This window comes from Thunnus maccoyii, chromosome 13 (assembly GCF_910596095.1).
Source record: "Thunnus maccoyii chromosome 13, fThuMac1.1, whole genome shotgun sequence".
Taxonomy (NCBI): Eukaryota; Metazoa; Chordata; class Actinopteri; order Scombriformes; family Scombridae; genus Thunnus; species Thunnus maccoyii.
The window spans coordinates 15,652,650-15,672,086 of NC_056545.1; the positions used below are offsets into that span (position 1 = coordinate 15,652,650).

Here is a 19,437-nt window from a genome sequence, read left to right on the forward strand (position 1 = left end):
CTTGATTCAGGCAACAAATCCTCAAGTTGAATCAAAGCAAAATCTTAAAAAGTTATCCTTTTTCCTCCCCTCATGTCTGTGACACTCTTTGCTCCGTGCATTTGTTATTTTGTGTAAACACTTTCTCTGTTTTAAGTCTCCCCGTATTCCATTTCTTCCTCTTTGTCTCTGCTCTGTAGATCCACTAGTGATGCAGCACTTCTAACTGGGTCAGCCCATCCCCGCCTCACATCCCTCCCACCCTCTCCTGTCTTTCCAAGCCACCCCCTCTTCCTCCTCCTCTCTTTCCTCTGTATATGCATACATCCCTATCCCTCATGTGCTAAACATGTGCTGCGGCGCTCTATTCCCAGTTCCCCTCCCTCTTCCCTTTCTGCTCGATTCATTTTCTCCCATATGTGCTGTCATGCTGCTTCAGCCTGTTGCAAAATGACTCCTACCCTGCTCACACACACACGCACGCGCGCACACACACACACACCCTTGCTCTTTTTTTTTTTCCATCTTGAGTTTTAGGTTGTTTTGGGCAAACCTGGAAAACTAATCTGTGGCTTGACAGTCGTGCTAGTAATGGTGTTAGTAGGTTTGTATGTGCTGGCAGGGCGCATGGCGTGGCAAAGGCAGCTCTTATGTACCTCTGAGCTGCTGTTTTGATTGGCTGAGACACTTAGACGCTGTGATGGGGTAGAGGATATACGACTGAGCAGTGTCCAATCAAAGACTGTTACCATGCAGCCATGTGCACACTACATACATGCATCCGTATGTATACAGTATATAGACAAACACACAACTGTAACATAAACCATTAATCATAACATGAAAATAAGATTTTTTTTCTCCCCCTGAGGGACATACAGTCTATTGCATGAAACACTACTGCTGTTACATATCCAACATACTCACAGTGTACCTCCAACATAAGTAGAACATAAGTGCATAATACCATATGGAAAAAATGAAGAAAGAGAAAGAAAATCCTTGTGATGCAATAAATCTGAAGCAGAGACATCTGGGAAAGAGCTGCAGGTTAACTGGTCTGGTAGAAATGAAAAAGAAAGAAGGGGAAATCAAATGCATTTTTTAAAAAAGAGGGATACTGGAATAATAATACAAGAAAACATTTTTGTTAACATTTTGAAGACATTAAAACAACAATTTCAACATATATCCTCTCAGACATATGCAATATCCCCCTTTTTTTGTCCCTAAGAAGTCGGATGCAGGTCGTTCCAGTACAAAGCTCCATCCAACTGGAATAATCTTTCTCTTTTTGTTGGATCTATTACCTCTTTCCGCTGCTTCAGGACATCTTCTTTTCTCATCTTAAAACAACCCGTTTATGCTTGACAAACTGCTTAATTGCTCTTTATGCTGATGTAATTCATTTATTATCCGGGTCAGTGTATCCAGTTTTTCTTGTACAACAGCTGAGGGCCGGAGGTGTGGGTGGGAGAGGGTGAGCGAGCTGTCTGTGTATTTGCAGTGTGTGTTTGTTATGTAATGCTGTTTTTGTTTGTATGTTTTATAATTTTATGTCTATAGGACACAAATGTGATGCTACATCTAGAGGGGCTGTCCTTTCAATAATTTCAAACATAATGATACCAACAACAGTTTTTTTAAATTATAAAATTAAATAGACATATCCTTCAGATCTTTTTCTAACTGGCTGCCACTTAATAGTATAAACATTTTTTAAATGACAATGAAAATGTATCTGCTTGCTTATAGTTGGTTTCTTTCCATTAAAAGGAAATCAAGTCAAAATTTAAAAAAAAAAAAAAAAAATTATATGTAGACCTTAAATGACAGATATGATAATTATTCATCTCAATATGTCCAAAACACATTATTGGGGATTTTTCTGCACAACTGAATAAAAAAAATTGTAATCACGTCGCACATGTGGTGTAAAACAGATTCCTATTAATATTTAATTGTTAAAACTTACAATTTGGCATGAATGCTTATGATTTAAGCCTTAAACTCGACCTACTGCATTAAAGGGAAATCAAGTCAAGCTTTATCAAAAAAACATTTATGATCTGTAGACCTTAAATGATAGAATCTTATATGATAGTTATTGATCTTAATATGTGCTTCCAAACACAGTATTGAGGATTTTTTTTTTGCACAATTGAATAAAAAAAGTGTGTGTTAAACAGATTCCTATTAATATTTAATTGTTAAAACTTACAATTTAGCATTAAATGGTTACAATTTAAGCCTTAAACTCGACCTACTGAATAATAATAATAGTGCATTTTCTGCTCAGCAGTCACCCACATGCGTCAGTAAGTCCCGCCCCCTCGTCGTTTGATTGACAGCTGTGATCCCGAGACAGCAGGGTGGCCAGTCACGCTCTCGCCATGCAAATGAGCCGCGCTCGGGCCGGGCGGGTGCCCATGTGGACCAGCACCATGCCTTGTTGTTCTGAGCGCTGATTGGCTCGCTGGCGCCAGATCGGTGTTCATGCGCTGCGGGAAGGAAAACACGGAGGCCCGGAGCACAACGGACGGGACTTCGTTCTGTCGTTTCTCGCGGGGATAACACGAGTACACCGGTAGCCCCGGTTGTTGTAGGAGCTTATAAACTCATGTGGTAATAGTTATAATATCTCTAACGTCAAAGGGAGTTAAATGGTGGGTTGCCCGAGCTGGCAGCGCGGAGTAGCAGGCAGTGATGCGGTCTCCGGTGCTTGTAGGAGGCCGTAGTAACAGGGCGGGGCAGGACTCCGGGAGGGGCGGGCCTTAACGAGAACACGACTCGCCTTGTTGTGTGTGTATTCCCGTGCTCTCATCGCCATCTTGTTGCAATCCTATTTTTTTTTTATTTTTTTTTTTCACGTATGCGAGGATCTACTTTCCGATTGCTCGGATTAAAAATCACCCCTCTTATTTGAGGAGAAACGCAGGGGAAGAAAAGCTCGGGCGTGCGGGTGTGAACCGTGCACACGGCGCTTCCTACCGGGACACTACCTTACCCCCAGCTCGGTCTTTTTCCTCCTTCCGTCCCGGGCCACCGGGTCGCCTGCCGTGAGGATTTACGCGCAATGAGCATCGATACACTTCTGGAGGCGGCCAGATATCTGGAATGGCAAGCCCAGCAACAACAGATCACACGTGGTGAGTTGAACATCAGACCGCTGCAGCCTGAACGTACGTGACACGGACCGGATCAGTGTGAGCTCAGTCCTCCGCTGCTCTTATTGAACCGTATCCCGTCACTATCCACGGCTTGGCTCGCGTTTACAACCGACCCGCCTATAATGGACGGAAGCGTGTGTAGTTTTCTGGTTTGTCATCCTGGGTTCATGCCAAATAAATAAAATAAAAAAAGATTCCCTGCAAACCTTGATAATTCCCGAGTGGCTGATTATTGCACATATTTGTCTTCTCTTAATGCGGAAACAGGCAAAGTTGAACTACTTTGCGCGCTCTCGGTGTGTGTGTGTGTGTGACAATTTCAAGTGACTCACCGTAGGCGCGCGCGTGTGTGCGTGCGTATGTGTGTGTGTGTGTGTCAGACAGATAGCAGAGGGGTTCCTGTGCATTTCTGCTCTGTATCTTTTGTTATAAGGGTCAGGAGTGCACTTTATTGCAGCATATGCATCTAGAAGCTCAAATGCATTTAAAAAAAACGATTCAAACTGGTGATGTAATAATATTATATTTTTTCTCAGGGCTTCCGTGTATATTTGTTATAAAAGACCCCCTCTCTGAATCGATTTGCCCTAGTTTTTGTCCGTCGAGCACCGGCAGGGCGGTGGCGAGCAGCGGCTGCTCTTTACATAATACCCTGACATCGCTCAGCTATCTTATGACACACACCGGGGCGGGCCCTCACACGCTCGCCTCGTTCCGTGTGTATACGGAGCGCGCGCGAGACGACATAAAACATACTATTCGTTTGAAACCGATGAGTTGTCAATTGAAATAATCATCACTAAACAATATAAAATACAGGGGTTGGGGGGCTGCTTTTTGTGTTTCACCCCCTCTGATGACGTGTCAGACAAATCAACCCACTCCCCCCCTCCTCCCTCCTCCCCGCATACTCGCCCTACCGCGTGCCAGGAACCGCCCACAACGACCACGTGCACAACCCCCCCTCTCCTCTCCCACACACACACACACACACACACCGCCCTTCCCATTCAGCCTATTGACAGTGGCGGGTCAGAGAGGGAGAAAAAAGAGGGGAGGGGGGGTAAGTAGGGCAACCTCGCCTGCACGCCCCCACCCTAAACCCAGACTCAATGCAAAAGTTATGTAATTTACGTTTGCGTGCATTTGGCAATCTGGAGCATGGTGAGTGTGTGGATTGTAATGCAAGAGCTGGAAAACCAGTTTGGGATGCACCAGTATGCAAGAATACTCTCAGCTGATGGCAGTTTTATCGTCTGTAATGTGTCAGATATTATTTTCACTCCTGGTATGAGGCCCCTTATGGAATCTACTCTTTAAAAGTATCTGTTATATTAGCAATGGAAAAGGAAGAAATTACTGACCAAAGTCTCCTTTTTTGCAACTAAAAAATCATCGTAATGCTTCTAAAAAAGGATACTTTCCAATAGTGATATACAGTATATTATTATACGTGAAATGTTTGCAAAACTATGTATGAAATAATCAAACTGACAACTTTAGCGATGAGCTGTGTTTCACTGTTACACATTACAGGAGACCTAACTGCTTATCATTGTAAAACAGACACTTTACAGTTTTGTTTTTGTACCAGTCTTTGATTACAGAAGCTGGACAAAAGAAATTTCTGGTACGACACTACGATAAGCTCTTGATCACCCAGACCGACTTAACAGATAGGAAGTCTGAATGAAAGAGCCCCTTCAAATGTGCTTTCAATGTAAGTTTTTTTTTTTAGGCTTCAGCAGTCTGAGTTAATCATATCAAATGGATATCTGCCACATTTACAGTCTTTTTGGCATCAAATTCCCTCTTTGTGTTTCCCTGTTGAGCTGCAGCGGAAGTATAGTAACAAAAAGAGGGACTTTGGCACTAAAAGGACTTTAACGTTGAAAGATATCTACTTGATTTGACTAATTTCGACTCTTTTGTCCCCCATCACTTACATTGTAAGTTCATTATGTAGGGATCTTCTAATGGCCAGTATAAACAAGAGGAATGATTACAGCAAGAAAAGCTAGTTCAATGATCATTTGGGCACCTGACGACTGTTTTAAGACCAACTTGAAAAATTGTGAACCCGTCCTTTAAAACCAAGCATAATGCACTTATCTATCCATCTTACACTGCAGGCCAGGAGTTAGAAGAGATTGTAATTCTGCTGCAGCACAATTAACAGTGTTTTAACTGGACTGTTGTCAAATCTCAGAGACATACCGTAGTTGTGTTTGTGCGTATCGCCTTGATGAAAGTAACCACGCGGGCCTTCTCTGAGGTGAACTATTGCCCTATCTGAAAGGAAATTGCGTCATCAGAGGAGACGAAAGTGTTACTTAACGTGTAGCCAGACGTGTTGGCAAGTGGTGTTTCTGTTTTGTTCTATAATGGTCGTGGTGGCCGGGATGTGTGTTGGCGTTGTGCAGGTTTGAGGAATCCCTGGGATCTTCTGTTTCTAATGTTGCTGTTTCCATGGTAACGGAGGGCTTTCCGCATTGCTTTTGAGTCTTCCTGCCACGGTGTGCAGTAACTACTCACTCGTATCATGAAGTGTGTGTTATGTGTGTGCGCGCGCTTCTGCGTACACAACATGAGCACAGCGTGGGAACATTCCTGTCCTACGGTGTGATTTTTTTCTTTTTTTGTGACATTTATTTTCACATTTTGTTTTCTTTTGCAATGCAGCAATGCTTCATTTATATGTTGTCATGGTGCCAACTCCGGATGATCCAGTGTGAGTGGCTCCTTGACAATAGACCACTCCCGTTGGTCAGACGGTGCTGACATAGCCCAGGGGTAGAAGCATGCTCAGTGCTGGAACGGTCCAATCACAGCACAGACAGAGGGGGGTTCTCTCCAGTCAGGAAATAGATGCAGACTCAATTTCTGTGGTTATTTCCCCCCTCCCCATCGTCTTATTCCCTGATGACATCATTCTTTGTGTGTGTTTGTGTGCACGTACTGTTTAGAGGTATACAAAGTGACATCCGCCCTGATAAAGTGATCTGTAGTATAACAATGAAACAACCAATATTAACAAAAGGGAACTTGCATATTTGTTGCATGTTGGTCTATAAATTACAAGTAATTCATGTTTTACAAACTGGATGCACATAATCCTTCATATTCGTAAGCATTCAGGGATATTAGTGTGTGTCTGCATTAGTGTTGTCACATTGTGTATGCAAGGATATGAAAAGCAAATTTAACCAATGTGTGCATGCAAATACTCAATCATGACTTTTTCTTGCATGTGAACTGAGAGCAGGTTGTCTAATGTTTGACCATCACACTTCCTGGTTGAGCCTTCTTACATTTGCCCTCATCGTCTGTACTTCTAATTTCTTTTGTTCGTCTTGTTTTCTACAGAGGAAGAGCAGCGCAAAGAGAAGGAGCTCATCAACAGGGAGGCAGAGTCGAGACGCGTAGAGCTTGTCGCCTCTTCGTCCCTGACAGTCAGAGCCAACCATGTCGCTTGGGGCGATGACCCTCACCGTCAACAGCCGCACCACCCTCCTGCCCCTCCACTCCCCTCTCTGCCACCCCCTCAAGTCCCCATTGCTGTCATTCCAGTGGTCCCAGTTGTCACTGCGACACCCTCGGTCCCAGCCCTTCCGCTTACAACGCCGATTGCAGCGGCACCAACGACACTTAATGGCTCCCCGCCAGCCAAAAACGCCTCCTCCCCTCCGCAGCAACAACAACAACAGCAGCAGCAGCAGCAGCAGCAGCAGCAGCAGCCACAGCCACAGCCGGCCTCTCGCCACCTGTTGTGCGCCCCCCAGATGAAGTTAGAGACAACTCCGCAGCTTGTTGGTGTAAAGCCCAACCAACCACAGCCTCAGGTTCAGATTCAGTACCCAACCTCCATCAGCACTAACGGCTCTGGCTCTCAACATGCACTGATTCCTCATCAAGCTCCACCCACATCTCAGCCGCGGCCTAATGGAGTGACGATGGAGGACCTGAGGGGGATGGAGGGGAAGAGGAGACCTGGAGGGTCAGTTTATGTGTATGTGTGTGTATTAAATTTGATTTTTAGAATTCAAATGTGTTTATTTTTGTATTTGACCATTTATGTTGTGTGTTTCCAGAGCTGGGACCAGAGAGGTGCATAACAAACTGGAGAAGAACAGGTTAGTTATTATACAAACTTCTCCATTATTGCAGTTGATGCTAACTTGCCAGGAGTAAAAGAAAACAGCCTTGTGTTTTTCTTTAGCTTGACCGCCACATACACATATTTTTATGTTTTACCAAGTGTTTTATGAAAGAGTTTCATAAGCCCAAATGTCATGGCATTTCCTCAGCCTATAGAGAACCGTGAAATCCTTCACAAGCATGGAAAATCAGAGTTATGAGGTCTCTTTAAATGACAAGAGCATGGTTAACTTCTGAACCATGCTATTTTCCAAGGCAGTTTGCTAATGACAACCATACCAAAGTGTGACTTTCTCGTTTCTGACTCTTGGCCCTTCAGGCGAGCGCACCTCAAAGAGTGTTTTGAGACGCTGAAGAAGAACGTTCCAAATGTTGATGAGAAGAAAACCTCCAACCTCAGCGTCCTCCGCAGCGCTTTGCGTTACATACAGGTAGAGTTGTAACACATTTCCTCAGATTTCCCACCACAGTGAGACTGTAAGCCTGTAGTTACTGGTGTGGTCCAACATTACATTTTGGGGACTACTCCCTGCTTCTTATTTTTCATCTTATTGTTTTCATTTTTCTCTGGTTTAGAACTGATTGGTTCAGCTCTGGGAGCAGCGCACGCTTTGGCCCAGTGTAATAGATGCACAATGCTTGTTTTGTTAGGCATTAAACTGTTTTGTGTTGGGTCGTGTCTTGTGACAATGATATGCTATCCACCAAATAATAGTGAATCAGCTCAAAGGAAAGTGGTGAATAAAACCAATGTTACAACTATACCATATGTTTTTTAAGAGTCTACTTTTCTTGAGAACATTAATTTGCATTTTAAGCATTTCAGTGAGATTCTTATCCTGTGGAAATGTTGTTGTGTAACACCATCCTCTGGTCATGTAGTCTCACGCAGTATGAAATAGGAAAAGAACTGTTTGTCCCAGGAACTAAACAGCTTGAACAGATAAAGGTTAAACATTTTTGTTGAGGAAGACTTGTAGCATATTGAAGCTGAGTAGGAAACTAACATTACATATGGAGGGATGGAGCTGAGGACGGTGTGGGGGAGGGGACTGTATAGTGGTTCCTTTTTTTTGTCGAGTAGAGAAGCTCCATGATTTTGGGTTCAATGAAATATTCAATTGGGAACTAAATTAGGCCGCAAGATGGGAGAACTTGTTCAAAACAAGACTTGCTGCAAGGTCTCGGGCCATTGTTTAGGGAGCGAAGCACAGAGGGATTTGAGGCCTTTGAGGTCTTTGACAAGAGATGATAGTTTTGATATGAGGCTGAACCAAGCTGCTATTGAGGAAATGTATTCTGCGCAGCCCAGTTTTTATGCTTTAAAAGTAAAATGTAATATACAGATTCATCATTTATCAAGCAAAAATGTCAAATATTTAAGTAGAGCTTCTCAAATCTGAGGAATTGTTGTTTTGTATGTTTTTATATGATTGTAAATTGAATATTTTGGGATTTTGGACTCTTGGTCCAACATAGAAAGCAGTTTGAAGATATTCCTTTCAGCTCTGGGAATTTGTCTCAGGTATTTTTCACTATTTTCTCATCTTCCTAGACTAAACAAATAATTGATAAATCAAAAACATAATCAATTGTACAATAATCATTAGATTCCACCCAGTCGCCACACAGCTAGCACTAGATCCTCTTCATTAGGGCTGCCCCCGTCTCAGGATTTTCACAGTCGGCACTTCAGAAAGATGCAGAAAGAGAGGGTGGGATGACGTGTTCTCATATTCTCATCTATATTCCTCTATATTTATGTAGTTACATGTATTTCATTCTTGTAGCCTTACATACTAAACAACATTATTACTTTTTGTTTCTTTCTTCAATACAGCCTTGTATGAAAAATTCATGTCTCCGCTCAGTTACCACAGTTACAGTACAATCAAGTGCACCCCACACTAAACTGAGAAAACAGCCTACATGAGTCACGTGTTTTAGCTGTAAGACTCGTGTTTTAATGCTGTTCATCATCTGTGATGTGAAAATATCAGATTTACACATAGTCAGAGAGATAAAAAGTGTAAGTTCTGGTACCTTTGAGTTCTGTTTCTATATATCTGAAGAGTGGATCACACTGGATGGTAGAGGAGGAGACGGCAGAGACGCTGGTATGCATCTGCTCAGCTGACATTGCTGCATTTAACACCAGAGCTGAGAACTCGGAGCAGGAAACACAGTCGCTTTGCTTCACGCTGTCCTCTGCTTCCATTTAGGCCATTTAGAGACAAGAATCTGTAAAAGTTTTCGGCCTGTCTGCATTACTCTGTGCAGACCCAACATTCCCCCATGAGCAAATACTTGGTGACAGCGGCAAGGAAAAACTTTAAAACTCCCATTTAAACGGGAAGAAACTTTGAGCAGAAGTGGGCTCTCGGTGGGCAGCCATCTGCCTTGACTGGTTGGGTTTAGGGAGAAGAGGGACGGAGAGAGATGCGCAGCAACAACAATAATAGCAATAACAATAATAATAAGAGAAATACGACCAATAATAATAGTAGTGGGTGTCATGCAGGACCACGGGGGGCAGCAGGTGGTCCTCAGCCACAGCTCCACAGACACCTGCGAGAAATGAAAGCACAAAACTCCGGGGAAGAAGCCAAGTTAGTAACATGCATTAATGGGGCATGAATGCGTAAAGATGGAGAGGGGGAGAGAGGAGCTCAGTGCATCATGGGAAGTTCCCCGGCAGTCTAGGCCATGGATGTATTATAAGAGCTGGATAAGGCGCCAACGCTCAGCCTTGCAGCCAGTTTTTCCCAGTGGCCGCTTCCAGTATTGCAGCGAAAAATCCTCCCTGCGGGGGACTCTTTCTGTTATGAACTTTTGATCCATGGAGGTTTCATATTTGTAAAACTTTCCTCGAGACAAGAAAAGTGATTTTAAAAATCTGTGACATTATCACAATGTAAAGTCTATGGGTCGAGTGGGACCTTGCAGGCGGGGCCAGTGGGGGAAACACTACTGCACATACTCAGTGGGCCGAGCAATTCCTATAGGACTGAATGGGTGCCATTTTTAGTCCGGTATCCAGCTCTTATAATACATCCATGGTCTAGGCCTATTGCAGCATAACCAGGGGCTGGTCCAAGGCAAGCCTGAGCTGGCTCTAACTATAAGCTTTATCAAAAAGGAAAGTTTTAAGTCTGCTCTTAAACATAGAGAGGGTGTCTGCCTCCCAGACCCAAACTGGAAGATGGTTCCACAGGAGAGGAGCCTGATAGCTGAAGGCTCTGCCTCCCATTCTAGTTTTAGAGATTCTAGGAACCACAAGTAAGCCTGCGTTCTGGGAGCGCAGTGGGGTAGTAGGGTAATAGGATACTATGATCTCTTTAAGATATGATAATGCCCGATTATTAAGGGAATTGGAGGTGAGGAGGATTTCAAATTCTATCCTGGATTTTACAGGGAGCCAGTGCAGAGAAGCTAAAATGGGAGAAATATGATCTCTTTTTCTCATTTTTGTCAGTACATGTGCAGCTGCATTCTGGCCCAGCTGCAGCAGAGAGATATATAGAGAGAGAAACAGCACATTTTCCTCTAATCTATAATATAATCGTAGGTTTTATTGTAGATGGGTGTCTGAACCCCTTCTTTTTTTCCTTTCTCTCTCTCCACCTCTTCTCATGTAAACCTGTAAATCTCAGTCTCTCTCCCTCTCTCTCTCTGAGCCATGTGAGATCTGAGCACATGGCTAGCGCAAGCCCGGTGATGTCACCGCTGCTCGTCCGCTCTGCACCTCTAGGTTGCAGAGAGAGAGAGAGAGACAGAGAGAGACAGTGACAGGTACCGGGTGCATTAATGAAGCGTGCTCCTTAAGCAGCGTTAAAACAGATGAATTTGTACTGATATGCTGTATCTCAGATTTTCTTTGTTTTATAACCTCTGTCTGTCTCAATCTTTTCTTCATTTCATCTCTGTCCCTCTTGCCCCGTGTCGCCCCGCTGTCTCAAGCCTTTAGAACACTTGGTAACCATGGCAACAGGCGGCAGGTGGTCAGGGCACTGTAGTCAGTCCATCCTCCATGTTTTTCTATGTCGGAGAGTGTGTGTGTGTGTGTGTGTGTGTGTGTGTGTGTGTGTGTGTGTGTGTGTGAGAGATGTAAACTAATCAAATTCAGGTTGTATTGATCTATTTGTCAAAGCTCGTGAATGATGGTGCAGGGATGTGACTTCAGGCATTCCCATTAGCTCATGTTGAAATTTTTTTTCTGCTTTGTCCTAATATTAAACTTGTGAAGACCACGTGTCTGCACAGACACATCTCTGATTAAGGCAAAGACACCTGTTCGGACAAAAAATCATCACACTTGAATCATTTTCACCTTTTTTTTTGATTTGGGAGAATGTATTGAAAGAGGAAGGATAAAGGAGACATACATGAAGGGGAGGAGGGAGTATAAAGGGGGGGAGGGTGTCAAGGGAGCGATGGATGGGGAAGTGTAGGGGGAGGGAGTGTGGGATGGTAGTGAAGAGGAGGGAGGAGGAGGAGGAGGAGGGGGCTGTGAGTGAGCTAAAGCACCTGACTGGAAAACATCCAGTCACACCACTCCTTATATGTAATTGCCCCTATGCTTCACCCAATTAGAGAGCTCCTTATGTTCTTCTACAAACTGCTGCTCAAGCAGCCAAATCCTGGCGGATGAGGTTGCCAGGGAAACGGCTATGGGTGGCAGCTGTTTCCTTGGTGATTTGCTGCAGGACTAATGGTGTTTGGGTTTGTACGGGAAGACCTTGAAATGATGTTCACGGATGCACATGTGCACATATAGAAGCAGTGGTCGTCCCTCTGCGGATAGCAAGAACTTAAAAATCTTTAGACTGGTACGTGTGTCAGTAGTGTTTTGTCTGTTAACACAAAACCACCAATATACTTTCACTCTGGCGTCAAATGTTCTGACCTTTTTAAGACAAAATTTTTGGAAAGTCTTGAGCTGTAAAGACTGTAATCCACCTCTTTGACCTCTAAAAACTGTCCCTGCAGTCATGGGAAAAGACTGCATGAGATGAAGGTTTCACATGAGAGATGCTGAGCTGTTATGAGATGGAAGAGTTCACCAGGTCTGGACTTGGTGGCTGGTAGTTGCAAAGACGGGTGTGAGTTTGGTCGGGTGCGGTGAGGACAGTGGGCTTGCGTGTGTGGCCATCATGTGCACATGAAGAGTAAACAACTTTCATTTTCTGTCCTCCTCTTTTTTTCCCCCCATCCTTCTTTTCTCTCTCTGTTTGTTGCACCATCGACTATTCAACAAGTCAACTGGATGTTTAGTTTCTAGTAATGTAATGACATTAACCAGCTGCACAAAGCAAAAGCTCACCAGCATCTGACTGTTTTCTGCTTATTTCTTACTAACACAATCCCTTCATTCCTTCCTTTTCCACCTCTTCATCCTCTGATCTCCTTTTACTAACACATTTTCCTCCTGTAAACCCCCCCCCCCCCCCCCCCTCCCTCCCTCCCACCACCTCCCCAATTCCTCCCCAGTAATCTGTTCTAATGTCCTTAGCCTGTCGTACTGTTTGGTGTTCGTGCGTCAGCTGACCCACACAGTAACTGGGTCACAGAGATGAAGGGGTGAGGCTGGGAAAGCTGTGCTCTTTCTTTCTAAATCTTTCTCTTAAGTTTTCTTTCATTTTGTGTCTCCTGCTGTGGTTTTTTTCCATTTCATTAGTAAATCTGCTAACAGCGGCATGACAGCGCTGCGATGGGAATTAATACTTACATTCAGTCAGACCTGACTGTAATGTTCAGGCTGCTGTAATCCAGTGACATCAGAGTTGTTTGGATGATGCTTAACTTGTGTGATTGGTGGAAACGGGCGACGGCAGGACGTTCACACCCACTCTGACCTCATTCTTGCGAAAAACAAGCATGATACTCAGGAAATGGGAGGAGCCTAATTAGATAACGCAGAGAAAAGCACTTGAACGTGATTTCATTGGCATGCGTGCACTCATGCTGGTGTATGAAAGTGGGATAGTATGAAGAACTTTAAGGATTGTGTAACCTGGGAGAAATGTGGCCAAAACTGCACAGAGGAAGTAGTTGATCTCAATTCCTTTTTCTGTTGCAATGCTGTTTCTTAAAGCTGTAGAAAACTGTAAAGCTAATCCGAGCCACATACTGCTTATTGTAAACTCTCACATAGTGGCCAGAGTCTTAATTCACCACACAGAACAAGGCCTGTACTTCTATTTTCCCCTGTTTTATAAGTTTCCCTGTTTTTATGATCTGCTCCTGTTTGTCGTGTTAATTAGCTGTTGCTGCTGTTAACGCAAACGCAACACTTCTTCCATCTGTTTTATATTAAAACATTTCCAAGATTTCAGGGGGCACCGCCCGTTCACTCTCCCAAAGGCTTTTTACTGAAAACTTCTGCAGGAAGTGTTGAGCTTCTTTAACTGCAGCTTAACAAGTTCAGTCAATCTGAATTAATTAAGTGAGTGTTTTTTTTATGACATGGCTGTTGTTGTACAGGTGATAATAATGCTGTTGAAACCAATATTATGCTCTACTTGAATGTACAGGTGAACCATTAAAATACAAGTAAAATAAAGCTGTATAATGATTTGAAAATTTACAGCATACACGTTAACCTCATACTGTTCACACTTTCTTAATTATACTAGTGCTGCAACTAAAGATTGTTTTTGTTATCAATTGATCTGACGATTATTTTCTTGATTTTAATTGTTTCAATGTTGTTTTTTGTCTAAAAAATATCAGAAAAAAGTGAAAAATACCCATCACAGTTTCTCAAAACCTAACTTTACATATTCAAAAATGTTGTTTTATTCGACCAAATGTCCAAAAGCCCCAAAATATTCAGTTTATTATCATATATGACACAAACGCATCAAATGATTACATTTGAGAAGCTACAATCAGTGAAATTTTGACATTTTTGCTGGAAAAATCATTTTCTGACAGTCAACTAATTGATTAATTGTTTCAGCTCTAAATTATAACATGATTGTTTATTATACTGTAAGTGTTTTACATGTACTGGTGATGCTCATCTGCTGTGCTGTCTGTGTCACCTCTGGTAGACTCTGAAGCGTAAGGAGAAGGAGTACGAGCATGAGATGGAGCGTTTGGCCAGAGAGAAGATCGCTACACAGCAGCGACTGGCCGAGCTGAAGAATGAACTCAGCCAGTGCATGGATGTCATGGAGATTGACAGAGTCCTCCGACAGACCATCCAGCCGGAGGACGACCAGGCCTCCACATCCACCGCCTCAGGTACAGCGCACTTAACATTTTACATGAATACTTAATACAGAACTAATTACAAGAAGTAGTAGTACACACACAGATGGCGTTGTTTCTTGGATCATATCATGACTGTTTCCACTCTGACCTACAGAGGGAGAAGACAACTTCGAGCAGGACATTGACGAGGATGTCCCCGCTCCTCCTGCTCCCACGTCCCTCCCCAAACCAGCAACCTCCATCTTACAAACTCAGCAGCTCCTCACCTCTCACCTGTCGATACAGCACACCACCCTTCCTATCTCTGGAGTCCTGACCAAGCCCCCGCCCTCTGCTCCCCCTCCCCCTCAACCCATCGCCCCTGCACTAGCCCCAGGTCCGCCCCCCGGGCCACCGGCTCATGCCATTCAGACCCCGACTGTGCAGGTGCAGCCCACCGTCATCGCTCACGCCACTGTTTCCCACCCTTCAGTCATCCAGGCCGTCAACCACGGCCTGCCAGCCAATCAAAAGCACCTAACACACATCGCCCCGTCACCTGGCCCCACCTCCTCCACCCCTCAACCAATCGCGGCAACTCCAGCTCCTGCCGCCACTCACCAGCCGATTGCCACCCAGCCCATCGGACACATCACCGTCCACCCGGTGGCTCACCTGGCAACGCCCCTGCCATCCCATCTCCCTCTCTACCCCCCAGGTGTGTCTGTCTCTGTCTCCCAGCCTGCCATGATGGGCCACATCACCCACACCTTCACCCACCACCCCCACGTCCAGGCGAACCCTCAAGCTAACACTAATGGAGCCCAGGTGAACAGCGCAGGCGTGGTGAGCCAGGGGAGCCCGTCGCTAGGGAAACCCACAGCGGTCCTGGCCCCTCACCCCCAACTGGTCGGGCAGGCTGCCGTCCTTAACCCTGTCACCATGGTTACAGTCCCAACCTTCCCCGTCAGCACGCTCAAACTGGCCTGAAAGAATGAAAAACAGAAATATAAGTGGAATGGACTGACGAATGGCAGACAGGAGAAGAAGAAAAAGATTCAGTGCCCGCCCAGGAAGAATGCCTGAATCAGTTTTCACACTCCTATCAATAATCAATAGCTCTGACAGATATGAGGAACTTCACAAAAAAACTGTTCTTTGGACGTGTGGTCATTATCTCCAGAGATTTCTTGGTCACAGCTCTGTTCATTAACCTGTTTCTGAACAATAACATTAAAGCAGAGTCAGAGGATCAGGCCATTGTTTGTGAAAATAAGACTGTGACATTTGTCCCCCGCTGCAAAGACAGGAACTCTGTTTTACCTTCCTTCCTTCCTTCCTTCCTCCCTCCTTTCCTTTCCTTCCTGTACAACCAGAAGCACTAACATAATAAGCTCAGTTCACACTCAGGCATCAAGGATTTACCTTAACTATTCACTCACTCATTGAGGGAAAGCGCATGAGAGAGTGAGTCATTAGGCTGTTGCCGTGGTGATACAGTATGTGCCCATTTTGTATTCATGTAATCTTGATGTCATGTAGCGGAATAATGTCACTGATGCGTTTGAGACATCTTCAGTCTCACTTATCCAGATCAGTTACACTATGATTATGTGTGAAGTTAGACGACGTCACACAGTCAGAAGAAATCGTTATCACTTACTGACGCAGTTCAGCACTTTTTGTCACTTGAGTTCCATAACATGAAATTTACTGATTTTAAACTGCATCTCCCATTTTTTCCCCTTTGCCTTTGCCGCCAATCCAAGTACAGAACGTTGCTCCATTAAAGGACCAGTGTGTAAGATTTAGTGGGATCTATTAGCAGAAATGGAATATAATATTCATAAGTATGTTTTAATTAGTCTATAATCACCTGAAACTAAGTATTGTTGTGTTTTTGTTACCTTAAAATGAGCCCTTTATATCTACATAGGGAGCGGGTCCTCTTTCATGGAGTCCACCATGTTGCACCGCCATGTTTCTACAGTAGCCCAGAACAGACAAACCAACATGGCTCTAGAGAGGGCCTTTCGTGTTTTTCACGAGTTTTGCCGCCAACGTAGGTTCTTCTACACGCTTGAAAGGGGAGAATGAGGGGTATTCAGTTAGTTGCAATCTACAACCTCACTGCTAGATGCCGCTAAATCTTACACACTGGTCCTTTAAGTGACGGTTAAGCCCTCTTTCCATCGTCCTCCAAATGATTACTCACCACTGCACGTGGCACCGAGAGCTACCCAGAACACCTTGCAAATAGATTAAGAAAATAAGTGAACAGTAGATGGCAACGCAAGATTAAAACAGGATCCAATCTGCAGTTAAACAAGACAAAATGACGGAAAAAGACACATCGTCTTTATATGTACTGTCGACCTCTGATGACGTGTGAAAGTCTCAGGTGTCCTGTTCAGTTCTGGAGCTATTTGTCGACTGCCTGTTGTGGTTTTTCTGTTTCTCTTTCAAACACAGAGCGACTCCAGAGATGAGGGGCAGGGTTTAAGGGGAAGAATTGGGACAAAACCTACTTGCAGCCCTTAACACATAATCACTTTGGCGGTTTAATGATTGCTTGGTTTGCTGAACAAACTGTAGCATCTGATGTCACACTTTGAGATAACTTGGACTTTGCCTGTTGGTTATTAGACAGACATTTGATTTCCTTGTAGGGAACCACAGACTATTGATTTACAAGAAGAGCAACAAGTTCAAGCACAGCGGTCAGAGAACCTGAAAACAGTTAAATAAATTGGAATACCAAGTTAGGATTATGACTACACTCTAGTTCAGCATTAATGTCAATTCTCTCCTGAGGAAGTAGTAATGTTTAAGGCTCTTGGACACATATTTTACTGCGTGGGATTGATTTGATTCTTGCCGTGTGCTCACAGTACCGAGGTACGGGCAAGATCCGACAAGCTGGTTATTCATACACCTACAGATTTGTCATTTGAGTACAGCGATTCCTTGCAAAGACTTTGTGCTCAAAGCGGTGGATTGTTGAGGCAAAGAGGCTTTCAGAGTCGTTCTTTTGCATTTCATTTGTTTTGACAACTATCGGTAATTTCTCTCAACACATTCAGTGACAGGTTTTCCTCTATACGTTATTGACGTTATTAACTCACTGTAGGGGCAATACAGGTTTTCATCAGCTTCAGTCTAATGCAACAGCTCCCTCTGCTGCCTCATCCCAGACCTCATACTGATGTTACTCACACACAACACTTGGGGCACAACACAAACTTCCTGCACAGCCTTTGAACATCTGGGGAAAAAAAACGATTGAGATTGAGTGTAAAAGTTCATTCTTGACCTTTTTGAAATATTAGTTTGACAAAAAAAAGTCTTAATTCGAGAAATATGAAACTTCAGTGATTTGAGAGACTCCAACTGCTGAAAAATATCATAAAAAATGGTTGAAAACTCCATTTAAAAGTTAGTAAGTTGACCTTGAATTAAGATTTGTTTTTCTCAAATTAGTGTTTTCTCACTTTAAAATCTTAAAAAGTTTGGATCTAGCACAAAAACATTTAAAAGCCTGCTAAATTGTTTGTTTAGGCCTGCGATCGCTCAGCATTTTATTGTTGGTTTTGTGAAGAAAAATTCAGCAGCGACATGTACTTTGTGAAAATAACAACAATATCGAACACAAATCCTCTCTTCCAGACCAGAAAATGAGTTTTTCTTTTAAATATCAAAATGGAAAATGTGTTGTGACACCCACTTCTCTTTGTGTGTGTGTGTGTGTCTATTTCTGTGTGTATGTGTGTGTGTATGTTAATGTGTTTATCATGGCTCCACAGCCTTCTTGCCAGCCTATACATGTCACACTATAAAGTCCGTCGACTCCCATCAGTGTATGTACTCAGTGTTGTGTGAATCTGCTCCCTGCCTCCTCTGCTGTTTCTGTATGTCATGTCTGTATATGTGACTGTATTCAATATGTTTTATATTCTGTACTATAGTTAATCCTACTGTACCCGTAGCATGGCTCCGTTTTTGGTTATGCAGTTTGCCCTGTGCATGATGGAGTATGTATGTGTGTGTGAGTGTGTGTGTGTGTGTGTGTGTGTGTGTGTGTGTAGCAAGCAAGCTACGTTTTTTACACAGAGGTGATTTATGGTATGAGCCTGTTTGGGTGCTATCGTGTGTGCCTACACTCAGTTTTCCTGAACACTGTGACAACTCTGGCAGAACACGTACACATGGAGCGAATGGAAGAGACAAAAGATTTACTGTCATAATTATGTTTTTTTTTTTGGTTGTTTTTTTTTTTTTTTTTTTAATGTTTTTCCATTTTCCCAGTTGGACTGAGACATGGAGTGGAAAAAGTGAAAAAACAAGAAAAAAAAAAAAGATGTTGCTCTTTTTCTCGATAACATAATAATGTCTAATATTCAAATTGAGTTTTGTAATATTTGTATGTACGTATGAAAGTTTTGTAAATCTGTGATCGTATGCACGTTTTGGCATATGAGTGTATGTATCTTCAAATTTTAAATGCTTGTTTCTTTTTGGTTGTTTTGCATGTAGATTGCCGTTTAGGTTCTTTTTGTTTAAAGGTTTTGTTTTTACGTTTCTTTTTGGGACCATGTACAATACTGTATAACGTGGGCAGGATCTTGGACCTCATGCTACATTGATATTATATATGAATATAAAAACATGTTTTCCCTATGGAGAAAGTTTTAAGTTATATATCGCCTGTACACTTTGGGCTGCCTTTTAGATCTAACTGTCCACTGTTTAAGATAACAATGATGATAATAGATAAAAAATATTAATGATGAAGAATTATGCTGATGAAATAATAAAGATTCTTAATAAATCTTATTACATTTACAACACATCTTGCTCCTCCTGTGTTTAATGGATTGACGTGTGGTGACGACAGCATAAACTGCAGTTTGAAAGCTTTTTTTATTGATATCGT

General features: G+C 43.1%; 1 protein-coding gene across 2 annotated transcripts; it reads left to right on the forward strand.

Moving 5' to 3' along the window:
• Window positions 1-2,743: 2,743 nt before the first annotated feature.
• On the forward strand, window positions 2,744-16,144 carry mntb (MAX network transcriptional repressor b). Of its 2 annotated transcripts, none has more exons than XM_042432329.1 (6): window positions 2,744-3,128; window positions 6,516-7,158; window positions 7,241-7,282; window positions 7,627-7,738; window positions 14,363-14,555; window positions 14,680-16,144. In XM_042432329.1, exons 1-6 carry the CDS (start codon window positions 3,056-3,058, stop codon window positions 15,492-15,494), a joined length of 1,878 nt encoding a protein of 625 aa, XP_042288263.1. In that variant the 5' UTR covers window positions 2,744-3,055; the 3' UTR covers window positions 15,495-16,144. The 2 variants fall into 2 exon arrangements, with proteins under 2 accessions (XP_042288263.1, XP_042288264.1); XM_042432330.1 differs by having other exon boundaries at window positions 6,516-7,146.
• The last annotated feature ends 3,293 nt before the right edge of the window (window positions 16,145-19,437 follow it).